Source organism: Daphnia carinata, chromosome 6 (genome assembly GCF_022539665.2).
Source record: "Daphnia carinata strain CSIRO-1 chromosome 6, CSIRO_AGI_Dcar_HiC_V3, whole genome shotgun sequence".
In the NCBI taxonomy this organism is placed as follows: Eukaryota; Metazoa; Arthropoda; class Branchiopoda; order Diplostraca; family Daphniidae; genus Daphnia; species Daphnia carinata.
In genome coordinates, this window is record NC_081336.1 from 7,141,181 (window position 1) to 7,164,230 (window position 23,050).

At 39.0% G+C, this 23,050-nt stretch overlaps 6 protein-coding genes, 5 long non-coding RNA genes and 1 pseudogene across 12 annotated transcripts in view; 7 read left to right on the forward strand and 5 right to left on the reverse strand.

Moving 5' to 3' along the window:
- Window positions 1-11,538, forward strand: part of LOC130702273 (probable ribonuclease ZC3H12C) — a 29,107-nt gene extending 17,569 nt beyond the window's left edge. The window contains exon 7 of the mRNA XM_059495674.1: window positions 11,529-11,538. The gene's annotated coding sequence lies outside the window, so the exon portion shown is untranslated. The remainder of the gene's footprint in view (window positions 1-11,528) is intronic.
- Window positions 564-2,797, forward strand: LOC130702397 (uncharacterized). Its single transcript, XM_057524076.2, has 3 exons — window positions 564-1,525; window positions 1,590-1,679; window positions 1,773-2,797. Exons 1-3 carry the CDS (start codon window positions 565-567, stop codon window positions 2,072-2,074), a joined length of 1,353 nt encoding a protein of 450 aa, XP_057380059.2. The 5' UTR covers window position 564; the 3' UTR covers window positions 2,075-2,797.
- Window positions 3,043-4,275, forward strand: LOC130702631 (uncharacterized). Its single transcript, XR_009004380.1, has 4 exons — window positions 3,043-3,150; window positions 3,258-3,400; window positions 3,461-3,555; window positions 4,078-4,275. It is a non-coding gene; the product is annotated as an uncharacterized LOC130702631 (long non-coding RNA).
- Window positions 5,021-6,698, forward strand: LOC130702471 (merozoite surface protein CMZ-8-like). Its single transcript, XM_057524141.2, has 2 exons — window positions 5,021-5,026; window positions 5,785-6,698. The coding sequence occupies exons 1-2, from the start codon at window positions 5,021-5,023 to the stop codon at window positions 6,355-6,357; spliced, it is 579 nt and encodes a 192-aa protein (XP_057380124.1). The 3' UTR covers window positions 6,358-6,698.
- Window positions 6,892-7,814, reverse strand: LOC130702033 (uncharacterized). 2 transcript variants are annotated; one of them, XR_009004208.1, is made up of 3 exons: window positions 7,723-7,814; window positions 7,556-7,660; window positions 6,892-7,213 (listed from the first exon to the last, which is right to left on the reverse strand). It is a non-coding gene; the product is annotated as an uncharacterized LOC130702033 (long non-coding RNA). The 2 variants fall into 2 exon arrangements; XR_009004207.1 differs by having other exon boundaries at window positions 6,892-7,224.
- Window positions 8,544-9,556, forward strand: LOC132088080 (uncharacterized). Its single transcript, XR_009421303.1, has 3 exons — window positions 8,544-8,719; window positions 8,782-9,127; window positions 9,199-9,556. It is a non-coding gene; the product is annotated as an uncharacterized LOC132088080 (long non-coding RNA).
- LOC130702569 (uncharacterized) lies at window positions 11,292-12,139 on the reverse strand. Its single transcript, XR_009004355.1, has 3 exons — window positions 11,974-12,139; window positions 11,682-11,911; window positions 11,292-11,577 (listed from the first exon to the last, which is right to left on the reverse strand). It is a non-coding gene; the product is annotated as an uncharacterized LOC130702569 (long non-coding RNA).
- Window positions 12,140-15,008: 2,869 nt separating this feature from the next.
- Window positions 15,009-16,557, reverse strand: LOC130702155 (uncharacterized). The gene is made up of 5 exons (XR_009004249.2): window positions 16,340-16,557; window positions 15,988-16,279; window positions 15,440-15,912; window positions 15,217-15,366; window positions 15,009-15,140 (listed from the first exon to the last, which is right to left on the reverse strand). It is a non-coding gene; the product is annotated as an uncharacterized LOC130702155 (long non-coding RNA).
- Window positions 16,558-17,236: 679 nt separating this feature from the next.
- On the reverse strand, window positions 17,237-17,629 carry LOC130702146 (histone H2A-like; annotated as a pseudogene).
- A 375-nt stretch (window positions 17,630-18,004) lies between these two features.
- Window positions 18,005-18,376, forward strand: LOC130702147 (histone H2B.1/H2B.2-like). Its single transcript, XM_057523808.1, has one exon. The coding sequence runs from the start codon at window positions 18,005-18,007 to the stop codon at window positions 18,374-18,376; it is 372 nt and encodes a 123-aa protein (XP_057379791.1).
- A 1,204-nt stretch (window positions 18,377-19,580) lies between these two features.
- Window positions 19,581-19,892, reverse strand: LOC130702148 (histone H4). Its single transcript, XM_057523809.2, has one exon. It carries the CDS (start codon window positions 19,890-19,892, stop codon window positions 19,581-19,583), a length of 312 nt encoding a protein of 103 aa, XP_057379792.1.
- A 274-nt stretch (window positions 19,893-20,166) lies between these two features.
- On the forward strand, window positions 20,167-20,652 carry LOC130702149 (histone H3). The gene has a single exon (XM_057523810.2). The coding sequence runs from the start codon at window positions 20,182-20,184 to the stop codon at window positions 20,590-20,592; it is 411 nt and encodes a 136-aa protein (XP_057379793.1). The 5' UTR covers window positions 20,167-20,181; the 3' UTR covers window positions 20,593-20,652.
- Window positions 20,653-23,050: the final 2,398 nt, after the last annotated feature.

Sequence of the window (23,050 nt, forward strand, 5' to 3'; positions counted from 1 at the left end):
ACTCCTCCCACTTCCTCTTTACCACGCGAAATCGCCATTCACTCTGTTGTGCTTCCCCTGGTATGCAACAATAGATGTCCCCAAAATTGTCTATTGTGATGTTACTTCAGTAAATTTTACGTCGATCAAGTACATCACTGCGTATGACTTTATATGGAATACTTGCTGTTGTTTGAGGTACCACATAACTTTCTAGTGCATTCCAGCATTTTTTGTTTCCTTTTTCTTTTCAAGATTTTAGTTTTTTAATGTTCTCTTGACTACATGACGTCTAATGCATCGGGTGAAACGTTGATGCATGGCTTTTCCTCAGGTCTTATTGAGTTTGGTAAAATCTTTGCGGTCAAATTTTCAACAAGTTGTGTTTCTAGATGTACGTTTTAAACTGGAGCGGTGATTGGAATTGGAATTGTATTTTGAATTGACATTTCGCCTACCACCACTCGGGAAGTAGCTGTGTAATCCGAATTTAGATAAATTATTTAACAACGTTAAGTCGTCGTAGCTCATTTAACAAAATAAGTTCAGGAGTTCAAGCTTTTACTGTAGGGACATCTAGTGGCTATGTTATTAACTTTACTTTTATTTTTCAGGCGGAAAATGTACAGCATACCGGTAATCAATTTACCAGATGAGTGGGATGAGGAGAGTGAAGAGACAGAAGAAGAAGTTAGCCAGACATTGGATGAAGGAGAAGAAGATGATGATGAAACTTTGTATCCGATAACGCATCGGGATGCGAGCACTGCAACAGATGAGGATGTTGACCAAAAGACAGATGGACGAATACAGCGGAAGAGTAAAAAAATTGGAAGTTCACTGAAAAATGTTGCGGAACAAATAGTCCATCAGCACCGAAAACTCTTGAATAAGCATGAAGTACTACTGGGCAAACGACGCGCAACATTGCAGAACATCAGCTTACTGCACGACAAACTCCTAAACATATGGAACGAGAAAATGAAGAGTCAGCACGAATATGGCTACCAGTATCTACGTTCGATTGAAAACAGCCAAACGACGTGGCAGTCTAAAATGACTGAAAGTTGTAAGCGCAACGATTTGGCTTCTTCAAACGGTCATAAGCAGACAGGCGACGAGACAGTGGTACAAATACACAGGAGAAGTTCAAAGCAAGAAGTGGAAAGGTTAGGCAGGGATTTACTGGATTCCAGTGAAAAACGCTTGAAGACGTTGGAAGAAGTCGTGTCTTTAATCAGCAAAGAACTAGAAGAAGCCAAAAAAGAATGTGGAATACTTGACAAGGAATTGGCTGAAACGGTAATTTATCTGGAAGAAAAGGAAGAAATGTTGAAAATGATAAATGAAAGTGAAGAAACTGAAGTCGCAGATGGGAAAGTCCATTCACGTGGAATGTCGATGCAGTCAAATGGAAGTAATAGAAATAAGATGATTCATCGTTCACCTCCACAACCATACACTTTTAAATCCGAAAGGGAAATAACAGAATTTTTTGTCGAAAAAAGATCCACTGCGATTTATCCAGCTTACGGAAGCAATTCAGGTGAGAACATAACGTTTAACAAGCTATTGCAACAATAAGTGCATTATATTGTACCTTCATCTAGGGAACAACAAGCAGGAGGTACCTTCAGTATCAACTAATAGTCACCGTAGTTCTTACAGTACTGCATCATGTTCATTTCCAGCAGACCAAAGTACCTATTATTGCGCAGCTCTTCTCATACTCGATTCTGTACTTATTCTTATTATGGCTTTTAAATTAATGTTTATTCGCCTTTTGTTTTCAGGTTGTTTTGGAGACAATGCGTCATCGAGGAGCTCCGAGGCCGAGTCAACGGATAATAACCACACTTTAACGCCGAAATACCGATACTCGTATTTCTATGGGACAGGTAACAGACCGTCATGTTCATCAACCGCCATCTCTCACAACCATGCATCCGAGCCACCTAAGAAACGTGGTCGCCCCCGGAAGCTGCCTGATGTTGGGCGGCTTCCCGTAGATGCAAGCGAATCTTGTAAGAAAAAACGTGGTCGTCCGCGAAAGTATTTGAAACTCGAATTGACAAGAATATCTTCTACAATCTAAGCACTAGGCAAACAATTTTATAGGTGTGGATGTACCTGAAATGTACTTTTAGAATCGCAGACCAATGTTTTGTTCTTATGGTTCTAACGACGCAACTGTTTTCAACTGTACGAAAATTCATGTAGTGGGTAATTTGAAACTAAATTTCACGGTGTGAAATCTTTTAAAACTTAAATGGAATAACATGTTGAGCACAGTTTTTGAACACCTAAATTGTTAAACGAAAAGAGAAGCTGGATGTTGTTCATGTGGCAGGAGGATATGTTACATTGTGAAGTGAACTTTTCAAAAGTTTTCCAACCTATTTCAGAATTTGTCATGATTTTTTTTTTTTCGATTTTCGAAAACTAGATTGTTTATGTTACTGGATGCAAACTATTATTGTTCTCAAGTCGAGATAATGACAAATCACGTATCCGCATCGTCAAAATACCCGCTTCGGAATCTGGAATAAGTTGCAGCCAAACGTTTGCTGCCTATTTTCCTTCTCCCTAGATGGCAGTAAATGGATGTTGCTTGACTTCTTCCCACTAGATGGCAGCACATTGTTCCATGCTTCATTCGAAAGGCTGCTTGTCTTTTCGTTAGATGGCAGCACGTTGTAGACTATCAAACCGAGGGCCGCCAACTTTTGTTTTCTTCATTCGTGACTTCATTGGCAATGAACACAAATAACGATACCGCTGTAGAAAACTGGAATGAAATATAGCTCTAGCGTCTTAATGCTTCCATAATGTTATTAGTTAGATCTCTTTAATCGCTTTTAGTATGCTAAACTCTCCGCATTCCTTAAGTAATTTGGGGTTCCAGTAGAAAGCAACAATTGGAGACAACGGAAATGGAGTTTTGGCCGTTTCCTTCAAGCAGCTAATTACTAAAGCTTTTCTGGTATATTATTTTTCGCCAGGTGGCGTAGGGTTTGCTTGTTTCTCTAGAAACTACCCGTGACATTTGGCAATGGGATACTAAATGAAGATGTCTTTTCAAGGAACCATTTTCGATCTCGATATCAGAGACCGTTAAATTTATTTCATGCAGAGGTTATCTGATGTTGTCCGCTTCAAATTTTGCTGTTGGTTGGTATTTACAATTGAAATCTTCTTACAAAATTATCTTTCTGATCGGTTTCATCTTTTTAAAAAAATATTTTCGCAAATCGTTCACCACGCGGTTTGTTAAGTAGATGTCACGTAGCGTGTTAAGCTATCCAGGCATTGTACCATACCCACATTGTGCCATACCGTACTTCTTAAGTAAGAGGAGTAGTAACACAGCTGTGACTAGTCACAACTTAATGCAACCTTATTCTGTGAAAGTTTCAAAGAGGTAACTAAATATTTTTACTTGAATGGTGCATTGGTTTACAATAATTTATTCTTTGTTTAGCAATAACTTGTACCAATTCACAATTTGTGCATTATTTATTTGGCAGCATTCTGATTCGGTCTGGAACTGGATTACAGCCATTTTCGTAATCTCAGGTGGATAAATAATTTACTGTCGTATAGTTGTGCTCCAAAGAATTTAAAATTTCATGGTGGAAAAATGCTTTTGAGTGTGATTGGCACTCTTGTGTGAATGTTGTTCGTTCACAGGTAATAGCTTGCCATGACCTCGGTGAAAGTTTTACAAAATATGCCCGAATCAACCATTCAGGCTGTAGTTTGAGACCTGAATCGATTTTCTGTAATTTTTGTTAAATCTAACGTTGGTCTGCAGCATAAACAACTGGCAGGAACTCTTTGTGTCCTGAAATACTAAAACAAATCCTGAAAATAAGTCCTATCGTTTTATTTGAGCTACAGTTTGAAATGTGTCAATCCCACGTCAATCGTTATATAGAGTAATTTGCAGTAAATCTGTCCTATCATCCATTTTGGTGGACTAAATTCGGATCTGCAAAATTAAGCAGCTAGTTGCCTTTCTATCTTAATTCAACCTTTTTCATTTATTAATCCGTTTTTTTTTTCCTTTTTCACTTCTTGTTTGTATGCAATTCGAAGATAAATCGCGCGACACGAAGATGAACAAGACGCCAGAAATCAAAAACCAATAACCAAACCACCACGTTGGATTGTTCCTTCATAATGAAAAGTATCCGACATGTACCTCCATCCCTGCCGTGGTAATTGCATTTACAGAAAACATAGAGATGGTCGATAGTGAATACAGCATTAAACAACATGTAATGAACTAATAAATCTCGCTGACGGTAAACAATTTGTCCCCGTGTGTTTACTATGTAATATCACACTACATTAGCATTTTACCCTGATTGTTTCCAACAGTTATGGACAACAAACTTTATGAAAGTCCAATTCAGTTCATATATAAACCCACAAAAAAAAAATGCCACACCAATGAGTCTGCAAGAAAAAGAACCGCAATTTGGGATGGCATTGATGCGTCAGGAGAAAATCCAAAAAAAAACGCATATTTATCTAATTCTCGTTTTTTTTTATTATGGTAATAAAAGTTATTCATTCCTTCCCGATTTTTATGGAAATTACAAGTCTCTGATTAGTTTGATAGTGTGCTTTGTAGTTCTGAAGTTTCTTCGTTACTTTCGGCATACTTCCGGAAAATTTGCATAAAAGGAAGTAAGGCATCCCAACTCAAAAATCAAGTCGATTGCTCAGAATGAGTGGGTATAAATTTTCGAGAATGCCTATTGTTTAAGATTTTAAAAGAGCCTATTGCTTCGATTGAAAACCCAAAAGATTGAACGCTACCGTCGTCTGCCATGTCCGCCATTAGTTACGTAGACATGCAAACATTTTTGCTCTGTTGTTTTTTTAAGTTTTTCCCTTGTTTTGCGCCTCTTCATCAACGAGTAAGTAGCACAAGATCATTATTTTTATCCAGACGTTATTGTTTTTCTTTATTGTTGGAATTAGGAGGGTGGAAGTCTCTTATGTTAAACATCAATGATAAGTTGAACACAGAATGCAGGCAAGTCAAGTCAATAGTCAGCTTTTGCTTTGAACATGCAGTCTTCTTTTTTGCTAAGGTTAAATGTCCCCAGTCTTCTTCAGAGCATAGCAGGAATATTATTGACAAATTTTATGCTAGAGTATTACTTGACAATGAATGTTTAACATAGAATCGTAAGCAGACTTAAAAGGACTGGCTGAATTGTTTCAAGCTCAAGCTCACAAGCTGACCTATCGCTGTTTAACATATATGCATTTCTTAGCTATGTCTACAGAACTAAATGGTTTATTAACTGTGGTCACTTTTGTATTCAATATTTTGACTTCTGTTGTACTAGATATTCTACATTTCCTTGTTTGAATTTCTTGAATCTTCACTCAACTAACAAAAGCTTATGGCAAGTGTTTGTGACAAGCTCTTGTTGAAAGGAGGTTGACAATATGGAATGTTTGTTTACCATTTAGGAAAATACTCTTTTGAACGAGTGACTGTTTTACAGAAGTAGCATTCCTTGCCTTCAGTCAGTTACATCATTATGGCCCTAGTAATCTTAGGAAACTATGCAAGCTAGTTTGTGTTTTTCACTTGTGTCACTTTAAAATCCCAGTGAACCAATATCATACTTTGATATCTCTTTTTTTTTATTCTAAAGTTGTTCTTTTATCTGATTCTTAACATCTGTTACACAGGTTAGAAAGAGAAAGTCCTCGTAGTCGCCTCATCGTCCTGTCGCCTTCTTCGCCTTCGCCAGTGTCTCATCGCTGTCTTCGCCTTAGTTTTTACCATCGTCTCATCGCCGTCTTCGCCTTCGCCATCGCCCGTCTTCGCCTTCGCCATCGTCATCGCCGTCTTCGCCTTCGCCATCGTCATCGCCGTCTTCGCCTTCGCCATCGTCATCGCCGTCTTCGCCTTCGCCATCGTCATCGCCGCCTTCGCCATCCCCATCGTCATCGCCGTCTTCACCTTCGTTATCGCCGTCTTTACCTTCCTCATTGCCGTCTTTACCAACGTCATCGCCGTCTTTACCTACGTCATCGCCGTCTTCACCTTCGTCATCGTCTTCACCTTCGTCATCGCCATCGTCATCGTCTCATCGCCGTCTTCACCTTCGTCATCGCCATCGTCATCGTCTCATCGCCGTCCTCGCCATCGCTTCAGCGCTGTCAACGCCTTCGCCTACGCCATCGTCTCATCGCCGCCTTCGCCTTTCGCCATGGTATTGTTTTGATTTGCATTGTAGTGTGTATCAGTTAACCCATTGGCTGCCACCCCGTTTGCGTCCCATTTTTTTTGTAGCTTTAGGGATCTGTGGCGCTGTTCTGCCTCATGGTTTCTATACCATGGGGTAGGACAGTCGTCAATGCGCCTAAAGGCACAAGGCCTTGTGTCTTTAGGCGCATAGTAGGCAATGCACCAGTAGGGCCTCTCCTTGTCGGTACAGTGATAGTTTACCTGGGGTGTGCATTCCCAGAAGGGTTTCTATCACTGTGCCAGCCCGGACTTTGTCTTTGGACAAAGTCCCACTTGGTGGCGATCCTTATGACGCCACGCGTAGTTACTGTAGTTTAAGCAACCTACGGGTTGCAGGCCTGGCAGCCAATGGGTTAATTTAGTTAAGTGTATGTATGTATGTGTATTTGTATGTATGTATGTATTTGTATATTGTTATATATGTAAAATAGTGGTGGAATTGTTGGGTGGAGGAGGGACAATAATACAATTCATTTCAATTTACTTTTTCCTGTGTATTTTATTTAACATTAATTGACTATTCAAATTATAAAAAACTTGGAATACTCGTTCCACCACCTTATATCACTTAACAAATCAGCTATCGACGAAGACTTTGTTTCAATACATCTTTTCACTATCGGACAAACGTACATACTTTTTTACTAAAGGAAGAGAAAACAGACTTAAGAATTTTTACATTGAATTTCTCTTTCTTTTTCAATCTACTGTCAAATAGAATTACTAAGCAAAGAGAAAAAAAAAAACAGCTTTAAGAAGCTGCTGTGCTGAAATTTAACCAACATCGGCTTTAACTTCTGATTCGTTGCAAGGAAGTAATGATTCACCAAACACAAAAATCTTACTAAAAAATCTTATATTTTATTTACATTGTAGCAGTAACACAGGCGACATTCCCTTCGGCCACAAAAGGATCTCACAACCAGCACAGCAAACTAGGTACATCCCGGAGACCTGCAAGTACACTTACAAAATTTGTTTTGTTAACGTTAAATAATAAAACCCTTATCAAGACCTGAAAAAATCATGATAATTTGATAGGAATATATTTTGCAAAGTAATACCAATATCTTGGATGAAAACTTTGGTAACATAGTTAGGTGCCTTTTACTTACTATTATGAAATGCTGATATTCACACGAAAATCAAATCATGACTTTTTAAATAATTGTCTAAGTATCATATTATGTTCTCTCATATAAAGCTTTAGCCATAAGCCTACGAACTTTGTAAGAATTTGCTTTGCTGTGTTAACCTATCATAAGATGGAAAAGGGACTGTACGATAAAACCATACCTCAAAATACTAGAAATGTGAAGAGAACGATGAGAACGTGCATTACATCCGTCACCCTCATCTATGCCACGTAAAATAAAACCGCTGACATAACCATAGGTCCTCCTTTAATAATTTAGAATATGTCGGTATTAATGATTCTTTGACAATAAACTTTTCCAGAATACCTTTAAGAAGTTAGAAATGAAATGCATCATGGAATTTCTAGAACGTAGACGTTGATTTCAACTACCATCCTCCAGCCCAATGCCACGCGAAATAGAACAGCTAATGTGGCCAAACGATTACGAATCAGATTTCTCCGCTAGATGTCTCAAGAATATTCCAAAATATAAATGCTTATATGGCAATCCGTTTTACATAAAAAAAAAAAAAAATGGCGGAAAAAAAAAAAAAAAATCGCACTTTTTTCTCTTTTTTCTACCCGTAGCCATCTATCAGTCGGTTTCGTTATTACAGGCATGTAAGCAATTTGAGTTAATTGTATCCCATTAGCAGTTAATTGAGTAGCGTGGCTGGAGAACAACGCGTGGCTGGAGGGACAATTGAAAAATGGATAAGATAATAAAACAAAAAAATGGTAAGTATAAACATTATTATATTGGTTTTCAATTATTAATTATTGTTTATTAGATCAAATTATGAAGCTGCAGGCCCAGTTATTGGAACAACACAAAATATTAGATAACAAAGCTAAGGATCGTAGGCCTAACACGTAATGATTCTATTTATTTGCTTTTATTCATTCGTGTTTTGTAGCTCAAATTTTGAGCCTTCAAGCTTAGCTAGGGGAAAAGAACAAATTGGAACGGAACAGTTTCCAAACAGTTTCCAAACAGTGAAGGAGGTTTTTCAAAACTCATCTCTAACTGAACGTAAGGATGAGTTGGCATTAGGCGAACACAGCCAGGTACCTAAAGTTTTCAAATAAGAATTCAAAATAAGTATAGAATTTTAAAAAACAATTATTTATTGCTTAGCTATTCAGTCCACCACCTGACAGTGTGTTAAATTTAAATTCTGTTAGTGCTGCACTAAAAGAATCGTTAGTAATAAGCTCATGCAGTGAAGGAACTGAACAATTGTGGGAACGTATTTGGGCCGAAAATGGGTGTGGTACAGAAACCCAGAAATGGCACAAGTTCAACATGAAACATGGATTAGGTACTTTTCGGTTTTTTGTCTATCGAAAAAGTATTTTTAATGCTATTATTTTGCATTCACAGATTTTAACGGGGGATCAAATCAAGTCTGGAAGTGTTACAGGATGGAAGAGTGAGCCTACAGATGAAAAAACACTGAGAGTGCATTACCGTAAGGTGTGAGGTAAATTAAAAGAGTAATGCAAATTGCCTAATGAGAAGTACCATCTTGTGTTAATGAATCCAGTACAACAGCAATCCTTTATAGTTCTGTCACAGCTAGAAGCCTCAAATAATCCTGCTTCTCTTGCTAAAGAACAACTTGTCCTTTACGTTCAGAGTGTTGGGGAAACTGGGTACTTAAATGGCCCTAAAGATGTTTTAATTTTGCTGCTATTGCAGAGATGAACATCATACATGGACTCTTTAGGTATGAAAGGATTTTTCTTCAAATAATTTTGAATTTATGACGAAGAATTTCTCCTCCTTTTTGCCAACCAGGTCTTATCTACCAAAAAAAATTTTATCCAATAGGAAAGGATTTTCATGTACTGGGAACACAACTATCAACAATGCAACATTCTACAGGTGCTAGTTTATCATTCAAGAGCCTTATACAATGAAGTTAATCTGCAATTTGTATGTCCTTTCCCAAGCTTCCACCAGAAGTTGAATCTATGAGTCATGTAAGTTCCATGATCAACAATTGATGTGTTTAACGGTGTTGTTTTTCTTTTCTCAATATAGGTTAATAGTAACATTGGATCTGAAAAGATTCTTGGTTGGGGCAAGACACTGAATAAATTGTATTGATTGGATGGATGACATGACATTGCTATACTTAATTCGGATTCCCCAGACGGTATTTGATATTTAAAAAATTGAAGTGCATATCTGGGCTCCCTTCCTTTCTGAAGCCCCGTTTCCCCTTGACTCATAATAAGCCCGTAGGGGGTCATGCCCCTACTGTACGGTATATATAAAAACAACATATACCGAGGTTTGGAGGGCTCTGGCCGGAAAGGGGACGTGGGGTGCCGCTTCGTCCGATGATGTGTTCACGGAGGGTGACGTGGCTGCCCACAAATCCGAACTAAAGGTTAATCGCTCCTGTAAAAATGTTCCAAATCTTCAGCTCTTCTTCCGGCTTCTCTTAGCCAATCACCGGGTAATCTCCCCGGTGGGTCAACAAGGCAGTGTCTCCCCCTGCCTGGGTTGACGGCAACTTTTGAAAGGGCTATTGTGCCTTTTTAAAGTTGCAAAAATAATTGTAATGTGCAGAGAATTGTCAATAAATTTTTTTTATAAAATGTTATTGCAAAAATTTTTTCTTTCATTGTCTGTGTTCGCTTTGTTCACACATTGAATTTATCAACTTTTTTTTTTTATTTAGCTTGCTCAATTCATTTTTAAGGTTTTTGCCACCGTTGTATCGCTTATCTGTTAGTATTCAATTAGTATTTATTACACTTCTTGAATTCATGAACTTAGACAAGGAACAACGTGTAATACCTGGATATTTTCTGAAGTAATTTTATACTTGTATATTGTTTTACTGGTATGGGAATCGATCCCCAGACATTCGGCGTGCAACGCCGATGCTCTAACATTAAGCCACGAGATATATCTGTCATATTATATCTATTATCGCATATCATATGTTATAGTCTAGGATGTTTATGTAGTCCTTCACAAATATATATTTATCTTTTTATAGCTTTCATAAGGTTCATAGCTCTGTGGTAGAGCATTCAGCTGCGGTAACTGTTACCCTGGGTTCAATCCTTAGTAGATGTATAAAGATCTACGTTTCAATTTTATTCAAAGTGTAAATGCAAGTCCGCAAGTGACTAGAAAAAAGCTAACCTGACATCATATGATTCATGGCTCATTGGTATAGCATCGGCGCGGTATGCCGAACATCCAGGGTTCGATCCCTGGATAATAATTGAATGCTTACAGATAAACGATAAACCAATGGAAACAATGCTTACCATCAAAGGTGGCATAAACAATAAAGGTGAGTTGAGCAAGCTAAATAAAAAAAAAGTTGATAAATGTAATGTGTGAACACAGACAATGAAAGAAAAAAATTTTGCAATAACATTTTATAAAAAAAATTTATTGACAATTCTCTGCACATTACAATTATTTTTGCAACTTTAAAAAGGCACAATAGCCCTTTCAAAAGTTGCCGTCAACCCAGGCAGGGGGAGACACTGCCTTGTTGACCCACCGGGGAGATTACCCGGTGATTGGCTAAGAGAAGCCGGAAGAAGAGCTGAAGATTTGGAACATTTTTACAGGAGCGATTAACCTTTAGTTCGGATTTGTGGGCAGCCACGTCACCCTCCGTGAACACATCATCGGACGAAGCGGCACCCCACGTCCCCTTTCCGGCCAGAGCCCTCCAAACCTCGGTATATGTTGTTTTTATATATACCGTACAGTAGGGGCATGACCCCCTACGGGCTTATTACGAGTCAAGGGGAAACGGGGCTACGGAAAGGAAGGGAGCCCAGATATGCACTTCAATTTTTTAAATATCAAATACCGTCTCGGGAATCCAAATTAAGTATAGAAATGTCATGTCATCCATTCAATCATTACAATTTATTCAGTGTCTTGCCCCAACCAAGAATCTTTTCAGATCCAATGTTACTATTAACCTATGCTGAGAAAAGAAAAACACCATTAAGCATCTCAATTGTTGCTCATGTGACTTACATGACTTATAGATTCAATTTCTGGCAGAAGCTTGGGAAAGGCCATACAAATTGCAGATGAAAATCATTGTATAAGGCTCTTAAATGATAAAATAGCACCCCTAGAATGTTGCATTGTTGATAGTTGTGTTCCCAGTATGCTGAAAATCCTTTCCTATTGGATAAATTTTTTTTTTTTAGATTAGACATGGTTGGCAAAAAGCAGGAGAAATGCTTTGTCATAAATTCAAAAAAATTTCAAGAAAATTCCTTTCATACCTAAAAAGTCCATGTATGATGTTCATCGCTGCAATGCCAACGAAATGAAACATCTTTAGGGCCATTTAAGTACCCAGCTTCACCAACACTGAACGTAAAGGACAAATTGTTCTTTAGCAAGAGAAGCAGCTCATACCTTAATGGTAATGCACTTTCAGTGTTTTTTAACTGTAGGCTCACTCTTCCATCCTGTAACACTTCCAGATTTTACTTGATCCCCCGCTAAAATTCTGTGAATGCAAAATAATAGCATTAAAAATACTTTTTCGATAGACAAAAAACCGAAAAGTACCTAATTCATGTTTTATGTTGAACTCATGCTATTTTTGGGTTTCCGTACCACACCCATTTTCAGCCCAAATACGGTCCCACAATTGTTCACTTCCTTCACTGCATGGACTTATTACTAACAATTCTTTTAGTGCAGCACTAACAGTATTTAACTTTAACACACTGTCAGGTGGAAGACTGAATAATTAAACAATAAATAATTGTTTGTTAAAATTCTATACTTATTTTGAATTCTTATTTGAAAAGTTTAGGTACCTGACTGTGTTCGCCTAATGCCAATTCATCCTCACGTTCAGTTAGGGAAGAGTTTTGAAAAACCTCCTTCACTGTTTGGAAACTGTTCCGTTCCAATTTGTTCTTTTCCCCTAGCTGAGCTTGTAGACTCAAAATTTGAGCTACAAAACACAAATGAATAAAAGCAAATAAATAGAATCATTACGTATTAGGCCTTACCATCCTTAGCTTTGCTGTTATCTAATATTTTGTGTTGTTCCAATAATTGGGCCTGCAGCTTCATAATTTGATCTAATAAACAATCATTAATAATTGAAAACCAATATAATAATGTTTATACTTACCATCCTTTTGTTTTATTATCTTATCCATTTTTCATTTGTTCCTCCAGCCACGCGTTATTCTCTATCCACGCTAATGAACTAACTGCGAATGGCATCCAATGGACTGAAATTGCCTACGCCAGTAATAACGAGTCTGAGCGGTAGATGGCTACGTGTCGGAAAAAAAGAAAAAAGTGCGATTTTTTTTTCCGACATTTTTTTTTTTTTTTTTTAATGTAAAACGGATTGCCATAATATTGGCCTTTTTTTCCTGTTTTACCGCTATCGCCATCTAACGGGCGCGTTTCTAGTAAATTCTCTACATACACTGGCCGAAAAAAATTTTTAAGCCCGACTAAATAAGCCTGACTAAATAAGCCCGACTTTCTGTTTTTTTACGGTTAATTCAAAAACTAGAAGCCTGGTATAAAAATATACCCCATTTTCGTGATCAGCGATCAATTTCGAATCGGAATAATGCGTTTCTAATAAAATCTTGAATTTGAAGGCAAAATTTTAGATTTCGCTTTAAATACATGGTTTCGATGCATAATTGAACGGGCATCACGAATATAAGGGTTGTTTTCTCGTGGGACTCATAGTTTTTGAATAAAACGTAAAAAACGGTAAAGATTGGGTTAAAAAAATAAGGCCGGGCTTATATTGTCGGGCTTAAAATTTTTTCCTATTAAAAAACAGTAGCATTAAATCTAGATAACTATAGATGATTCTGATTCAAAATTAACCAAGGAATACGAAAATGGAATTTGTTTTTACGTAGAGCATATAGTTTTGGAATAATCTAAAATATAAAATTAGTGTGTGCGGATCCATTACTAGCGCGCCAGTACGCTACAGCGCTAGCGTGACACATCAAACTTCTTTGATTATTCAAAAACCATAAACTCTACGTAAAAACAAATTTCATTTTCGTAGTCCTCGTTAAATTTTGAATCAGAATCATATATAGTTATCTAGATTTAATGATATTATTTTTTAATAGGAAAAAATTTTAAGCCCGACAAAATAAACACGGCCTTCTGTTTTTTACGGTTAATTCAAAAAGTGGAAGCCTAATATAAAAATATTCCCCATTTTCGTGATTAGCTATCAATTTCGAATCGGAATAATGTATTTTTAATGAAATCTAGGATTTTACGAAAATTGAAAAAGTGAGAAGGCCTTCTTACTTCTTCATTTTTGGCCAAATTTCAAATTTGGCTTAAAATACATGATTTCGATGCAGAATGGAATCCTAATCACGAATATAAAGTTTATTTTTTAATTGGCCTTATAGTTTTGGAATTAAACAAAAAAGCAGAAGGCCGGGCTTATATTGTCCGGCTTAAAATTTTGTCCCCAGAGAATTAACTAGAAACGTCACCGGTAGATGGCGACGGCAGTAAAAAAGAAAAAATGCTAATATAAACGGATTGCCATAGTATCGCGCTAGCGCTGTAGCGTACTGGCGATACATATCGATACATTTCCAAAAGGTGCTCACGCAGTGCTGTAAATATAAAGGCAGAAAGAAGTTGGCCAAGGCAAATTGAAATTTTGACAATGAAGCTGAAAAATACATGAAAGCCTCTATGAGCAAGTGCAGCTCAGCAGAATGTGTAATATCCGTAATTTTATGAAACAATATTGTGTTACCCTTTTATTGAGGTGTCAAAATGTCTCTTTACTACATGCTTCCTTGGTTTATACACCGGCAATCCTCAAGCCCTTGCTGGAAACATCAACGTGAATTGATAAACGAACAACAATATCAGGTGTTAACTAGATACAGTAATATTCTGGTATCTTGGTACCATGGTATTTATAAGTGCCCCCTGACGTCGAGAAACTACCTACACCCGTGCCCAAAATACTTTAGCGTATTGAACATGTTACCCATATTACTGTATGACTAATAGCTCAACGATAGAACGTCGGACCAGTATGCTGAATGTCACGAGTTCGATTCCCAGCGATAATAGCTATATATATAACTCGCATGCAAACGTAAAAATTAGTGGCAAAGGTTCACATTTACATCAGTTAGAACGAAATGATTTATGACTAAAGTTAAATAATTTAAACAAAATTGATGAATGTTTTAGAAGTTAGAAAAAGCGCTAAAGTTTTTTACATCAATATGTTTAGTAATCATGCAAAGCCGAATCAGCATGAAGCCAACTTACTCTCCTCCTTAACACTGCTGCTGAATGCGTTGATCGATGATTATGTACTGCCAGATCAGGCGGGATATGTCGTGCGTTTGATCTGTTTGGAAGCGGAGACGCTAATGCATCAAATTTCCGTTTTTTTTATCCAGAAAAGAAGTACCGCTTCCGATTTGATTTTGCGAGTCGATATAAACCCAAGATAAGGATAATGCATCAAGTTTTCTATTAATGATCGAAGATTTTATACTATTAATATATAATCATTATTATAAAAAATGTTTTTCGAAGCACAATGTTATTAAATTACGAGAGCAATGACGTCGAGGAAATGAAAATCATTCCGATAAGCGCTGAAATATATGAAGATTACTAGGCAGAATCTGCATGGCATCGGACGTCGAAGAAACTTTAACCAAAGGGCGACTATTTTTCTAATAATTCTGCAAACAACACAATAAATCGTATTTCAGTTAGTTGTCATCATGGGTTTACAGGCAGAAAAAAACAGGTGCTGACCTAGAACTTGAACATTGGTCTTTAACTCAAAACCTTTAACTTCTTTTCAAGAGCTCTGTATCAGAATGGCACACGCACTGTAATGTGAACGGAGAGCCAGTTTCAGTAAAAGAGACACGATTTCTTTCACAATAGGCATGTGATCTTAATCTGTTGTCCAATGAAATAGAACAACAATGAATACCTGTATTTAAAAACAAATGTGCATTTTTATTTCGTATACCTTTTTGGATCCGTAAAGGTGATACCAACTAACAATATAGTCCTGTGAAGTTGCTCACCGGGCATAACGGGCAATATATCTTCGAGATAATCAGTAACAGTCCGATAGAAGAACGCTTCTGTTGTCCAAACGCATTAGATGGTTACTGACTGAAAGGCAGAAAATCAGTATGTAGATTTGTAGATTTTTCTTCCGCACTTAAGTGACGTATGGATTTATTCTTCTAGCCATGTAATACAGCGAATACTCTTCTATTTCCTGTTCGGATCTAAGCTGATCATTCCACTAATCTCTTCGATAACATCCTGGACGACTGACGTTGATTTTGCCTTAACGACCCGGTCGTCCGACCGGAATCTGTATATTTGACGTTCAGAGTAACAGCCAGCCGTTTTTTCTGTTCTCATTTCTCAACGCTGAGCACATTCTTCAGGCCAGTATAGTACAGCACTTTTGCAATTCTGCAAATATATCTTTGTCACGCATGACGAAAAGCAGAGATTTAAAATTTTCGCTAATTAAACTCTAATATTTATTGCATAACATACCATAACAGGCTCTTCTTTTGTTACAGGTAGCCACCTCTAAGTACTTGAAAAAGTAATGTTTCAAAACTTCTGAACAGCTGAAATAAATGGTTGATTGAATATAGTGTCCAGCTCCACTGGTAAGAACCCAGAAGTGAAGATCTGTTAGTGACAATGTTACAATGGGTACAAATGGCAGATGTTAGTTGGGGAAAACCAAAATATGGATTAACTTCTTGCTCAAACATCAAGATGTGATGAATGAAAGGATGTTTCATTCAGTTAGTACTAGTATTATGATGCCACCTGTTCACTATTAAAAACACATTATTTAGTAATTTTGCCACCTAAACATCTAGTTTATTTTAAGAACCTTCTTTCGGAAAATCCATTTTTGCTTATTTTTTCACGTAATGCTTCAGCTTACAAAAACCAAATTTTGGTTTTCGATATCAAAAAGCATTTTTGCTTAAAGAGCAGGATTCAGAGGATGAAACATCCCCTATCCATCCTCTTTTAAATAACGGCTTTATTGTCCCTATAAAACAAAAAGATAGAAATTTTCATAAGCAATTCAAATACTTGCTTAGTATTCGAGTTTTCTACAACGGTATCGCAATTCATATGCTTTGCCAGTGAAGCCACGAATGAAAAAAAAAGTTTCGGCCATCAATTTAATAGTATACGTAGGTAAGTACGTATAGTAAGTGCTGCTATCTAGGGAGAAAAAGGACAAGGAACACTTCAATGTGCTGCCATCTATGAAAAACAAAAACAGGTAGCGCTTCTACATGTAGCCACCTAGGTAGAAGAAAAATAAGCAGCAAACTTTAAATTTGGCTACAAGCTGCAACTCATCCAGATTCCGAAGCGGGTACCCCAACGAGGCGGAAATGCGACCTGTCATTGTGTGGCCTAGATACATTATTACTTTGCACCTAGTAACAAAAACAACCTAGTTTTCGACAGCCGAAAAATCATTACAAATCCTGGAATAGGTTGGAAATCTTTTGGTTACTTCACAATCTAACTCACGTTTTCCTTCCATACGAACAACATCCAGCTTCTCAATTCCTCCTAAGTTGGATGTTAAAAACTGCTGCGTATTATCGAAGTAAACTTCTGAAAGACTTGGCATCACGAAACCTCAATTCTTAAATCACCGGCTACATGTCTTTTGTACCTAGTTAACATAGTGGCAGCCAACCGTCAATTCAGTACTTTGTGGTGGCCCTAAAAAGGGCCGTTTGTTAGTAATAATGAAAAAGCTTTAAGCCTTGGCGGGCTTATCGGTCTTCTTGGGCAACAAGACGGCCTGGATGTTGGGCAGGACACCACCTTGAGCGATGGTAACTCCGGAGAGAAGTTTGTTCAATTCTTCGTCGTTACGGATGGCCAATTGCAAATGGCGAGGGATGATACGAGTCTTCTCGTTGTCACGAGCGGCGTTTAATACCGGCCAACTCGAGGACTTCAGCGGCCAATTAATCTATGACGGCGGCCAAGTACACGGGGGCGCCGGCACCGACACGCTCAGCGTACGATCCTTTACGGAGCATACGATGGATACGACCGACGGGGAACTGGAGTCCGGCCCTGCTCGAACGGGTCTTTGACTTTCCCTTTACTTTACCACCTTTGCCGCGACCAGACATGACGAATTGGTAAGATGGTTGAATCGATTCCTTCTACAAAGGAAACTGTATGTATCAGCATTTGTGAAAAATTCGGCTTATATACCCATCTGGACGGAAAACAAAAACCAGAGGTAAATCATTTTAGCCAATGAGCTACCTTCTACCAAAGATTCCTACTTGTTTTAACATAGAATATGGGAAGCTGCTTTCCCGTTCTCAAGAGATGGTCCCTATTGGGTTTTTCCTACCAAACAAATGGCTACCATCATTGCTCTAACTATAGGAAATTGGCTACCTTCAGGTAGAAGGGCATGGGACCTCTGATACAAATACAGCCAAAGGACTTTCGATTGTTACATCTTTCGTAGTACGAATCTGAGAAGAAAGTTCAAATTTAAAAAATGCCCCCAAAGGTCAGTGGAAAAGCAGCGAAAAAGGCTGGCAAAGCTCAAAAGAATATTGTAAAAGGAGACAAAAAGAAGAAGCGCAAGAGGAAGGAGAGCTACGCCATTTACATCTACAAAGTTTTGAAGCAGGTCCACCCCGACACTGGCATCTCCTCCAAAGCCATGACGATCATGAACAGCTTCGTCAACGACATTTTCGAGCGCATCGCCGGAGAGTCTTCCCGCCTGGCTCACTACAACAAGAGATCCACCATCACGAGTCGCGAAATCCAGACGGCCGTCCGTCTGCTCTTGCCCGGTGAGTTGGCCAAGCACGCCGTGTCTGAAGGCACAAAGGCCGTCACCAAGTACACCAGCACCAAGTAGATTCATATCTCTTGGCCTCCTCTTGAACTAAACGGCCCTTTTCAGGGCCACCAATATATTAGAGAACTAGAACATGCTACTGCCCACTGTTAAGACGACCAGTTTCTGTTATGATTATGATGAGACTACTAATGAGATAGGAAATCGATTGCAGATTGGTTGAAGTGTTATGACGGGCGACCATTTCAGCAGTTTAAATTTTACTGATTATAAGATGGATTTCTATCGTTACTTACCGAGTTCAGGTGTATGTGCTCTGGGTCCTTGCCTGTTGGTCCTAACTTAATGGGGTAGAATATCAAATGTCCGCTGACAAAAAAAATTCCACAAACTGTATCACATGTAGAACTCAGGTAAAAAAAAAACTTCCACCAACTGTAGGAAATGGAATAAGCCACGTGGAAAACCACAAGGGTGGAAGCGGAGAGAACAAATTTGTATGTTCCATTCCGCAGGTAGTCTGCTGTGTAATGACGACCCAATGCAAGGAGATTCAAGGGCAACGGTTTTGAAGAAAATGAAAGGAGGGAGGGCATGAAAATCCAGCGACAAAAACAAGGTGCAAATAATCCATGTTGCCAAGGGGCAAACAAAATTAATATGAACATTACATAATGGCTACAAGTTAAATCTAACAGCGAAATTATCCTTAAATGCTCTTTCCCCGTGGGAACAATTTAAGCCTACCAGAGATCTAGGTGAGCTGCCACATTTTCAAATAATTGTATCCATAGCTGTGGTATGCAAAATCCATCAGATTTAGTAAGCATTCTTTACACCACTTTGCAAGACCGTAGTAAATGAAATTCGTTTTGTGTAATGCAATTGCTCGTTTAATAACAGTATAATACTCAAAAATTTTAAAGCAAAACTAGATGGAAATATCGTAAAGCCAGAGAAGCATAGACTGCATGCTTTTTTGTAAAAATATGAAAGTGATTTACATTGTTTACTGCATCTGCCATATATGTGCTTTACTTGTAAAAACATTTGAAGAAAATCATGTTGAAACTGTGTTCAATAAACAATGCAATATAGAAATTTTCAGCGAAAAAGACAGACAACATATCTTGCATTTTTATTCATTTTGCATGTGTAACTTTGCTGTCGAAACTTTAAAAGCATTAAAATACTTTTTTCTTTAGAAAATGGTGGCCCTGAAAAGGGCCGATGGGTTCAGGAGCAGTGGAACGGTCTGGGAAACTTAACCGCCGAAACCGTACAGAGTGCGGCCCTGGCGTTTCAGAGCGTAGACGACATCCATGGCGGTGACCGTCTTTCTCTTGGCGTGTTCCGTGTAGGTGACGGCATCACGGATGACGTTCTCAAGGAACACCTTCAGAACACCACGAGTTTCCTCGTAGATCAAACCAGAGATACGCTTGACACCACCACGGCGAGCAAGACGACGGATGGCGGGCTTCGTGATGCCCTGGATGTTGTCACGCAAAACTTTGCGATGACGTTTGGCGCCTCCCTTGCCGAGTCCTTTACCTCCCTTACCACGTCCAGTCATTTTGAGAATGCTTTAGAGTCTTGATGAATACTGAATGTAAAATTTCTTCTGGTGTCCGCTTTATAAACCCATTAGCTTCCCTCTCATTGGCTAGCACCAGCTTTGCCCTACGGACTCTACCCTACCTTTATACGTGCTGAGAGGCATTGTGTTGTTGTACTCGATCCTTTTGCCCTCCCTCTTTAATCTAACCAATGGCGTCAAAGAGCCATTGCTTTAAGCATCCACACACCCTATATAAGTTCAACATCTTCCATTTGCTTTACACTGTAAACTCTCAATTAACGAAATGGCTCGTACTAAGCAGACCGCTCGCAAATCCACCGGTGGCAAGGCGCCCCGTAAACAGTTGGCCACCAAGGCTGCTCGTAAGAGTGCCCCGGCCACTGGCGGTGTCAAGAAACCCCATCGTTACCGCCCCGGTACCGTCGCTCTTCGTGAGATCCGTCGTTACCAGAAATCGACTGAGCTTCTGATCCGCAAGTTGCCGTTCCAGCGCCTGGTCAGAGAAATCGCCCAGGACTTCAAGACTGACTTGCGTTTCCAGAGCTCGGCCGTGATGGCCCTTCAGGAGGCCAGCGAGGCTTACTTGGTGGGTCTTTTCGAAGACACCAACTTGTGCGCCATCCACGCCAAACGAGTCACCATCATGCCCAAGGACATCCAGCTTGCCCGCCGTATCCGTGGTGAACGTGCTTAGATGACTGTAGTGTTAGTTACCCCGGCCCTTTTCAGGGCCAACAAACTTAATGAAAACGAAATACGCAATCCACTTTTGTCCTTCCTATTGTATTCTCGTAGGTGTCACGTCTGGTAAATTTTCACTTTGGCTGCATACATTTCCCAATCCTTCTGGCTGCTATTGCCATAAAATCCTGGTTGGAAACAGACGGGAATAGCAGTAGGTAATACTGCTACCAATAGGCAGGTTTCTGTATTGCCGTACCTACTCAGTACGTAGGGAGTACCAAAAGGACTCCCCCCATTCGACGCTGAAACGTTTGCTCCATCTCTTCAGCTCCTAGTGCGATAAACTGGCTACCATCAGGTACACAACATTAACAAATAGTTTTCTTTAACTTTAAAGTGTACCCAGTTAACTAGCTGTTCCAATTGAAAACATGTCACAAGGCTAGTGGAAAGGCGGCAAAGAATGTGGGCAGATCTATCCGGATACTGGCAAAATTTCGAAAGCGATGACGTTCACAGTCAACTTCACCTATGACATTCCCGAGCACACTAGAAGAATTTTATCGTCCTGCCCATTACAATGCCGATTTGGAATCGCGATATGGTCATAATCGATACAAATTGGTCAATTAGACTGTGCCTACGTTTTTAGCTGATTGGCCGGTTCATTGTCATTGAGAAAGATCCATAGCTAAACAGGTACTAGCAGACTTCTTCTGTCGATTAAAACAAAAAACTTACGTCTACGTTCTCGATAACTTTTTTATTTCAACTAGGGTTTCACATGAGCAGGTACACGGATGAACGTTCGATTATATCAATCCTTGTTGTACTTGTAACAATCCTGAGCTGCCTTGCATTCTTCACTGGCTGAGATGACGGTGGATTTGATATTCTTGATTTCCGTTTTAATCATTTCGGCGCCTAGCGATTCGGTGGGTCTGATGTCCTCGCTGACCACTTCTTTTAACTGTTTTGTTATGCCAGCTTTGGGAATTTTCTCACACAACTTCCCAACTACTTTGGCACCAACAAACCCGGCGAGTCCGTCACCAGCCAAACTAATTCCAGCACTGACAGCCGTTTCAACGCCTGGATTGGTAACCAGACTAGCAACTCCTGGGGTTTCCTTACCATCAGTAGCCAAGGCAGTTGTCACATCCCATGTAGCACCAGTGGTGGCACTTAAAGCTGCACCTGTTACCGGTCCACCAACTAACAATCCTCCAGCACCAGCACCCACTACGGCAGTGGCTCTTGTGGCAGCTTCATATGCACGTTCGGCTGCTTGGTGGTCACCAGTTATATCATGAACGAGGCCTTTAACATGACCAATTATAGGTGTTGCGTCCAAAACAGCTCCGAAGATGCGTTTGGCTTCTTCCTTGCCGTTTTCAGCTAGACTTCCAGTCAACTGGTTCACCACAGTCGTTTGTGAAACGCCAGTTGTTCCTGTAGCAGTCGCAGCACTAGGAGCAAAGACAGTCATCTTTGGGAATCTCGATCTAGAATGAAAAGCCAACGGCGATGAGCTGTCGACAGAAAGTTCGATGAACGTTGAACCAACGCCAGGATTAGGCAATAGATGCCGCAATTCTTCGTAAAGTTACTCAACAAAAACTGTCCTCCAGGTAACTGAGTCCAGACTTGATGCATGTTGGCCATTTTCATGTAATTTTGTGTTTGAAAACAACATGTAAAACAACCAAATTCTAAACTGGTATTTCATTTTGTACATCGCTGACGTGTAACGATGCAAAATGAGCTTCTATCTCAATCGAGAATGTTTTTAAATTGCAATGTGAGGAAGAAAGCAAAATAGTGTGAAGGAACTAATTGTTTGTCATCACCAATCGACAATTTGTGTATTTCAAACAACAAATCAATTCGAGCTCTACATACCGCTGTTAAACCCCAATTAATCTAGTTTGTGAGTAACTGAACCATTTTCTTTATAATGTCCACAGCAAACAGGTTTCTGTTAATGATCAACCGAAAAGATAATCGTCCCGCTTACAAGCCCAGCACATGCTGTGCAGCCTGACTAGCGACTCGTCACCCTAACGATGTCAGAATAGGCCCAATTTAAAAACGCCAAAAATGTTCTTCAAATTTTACACATTGCATTTTTTCCCTAGTTAGGGCACCCACAAAAATGTGTAGGCACGGGAGAAGGAAATGAGGCAGTACGGAGTTTTTTTCTTGTTTGTTTTATGGAACGAGGGTGAAATTTACAAAACTTGAACTGAACTTTTCTTTTTGTGGATTGGGAAAGGGCGGAGACGGTGCCAAGAAAAAAGAGCAACATCCCGATTGAAAAAGAAAGAAAAAAAAAATTCATTAATAATGTAAGTGCGTGTGCATACTTCTGAAACAAAGCTCTGGAAGAAAAGTTAAACAACTGAAAGCAAAAACACAACCAAACTCGAGAAGAAAAAAGATTTTATATATAATATATAATATGTTGG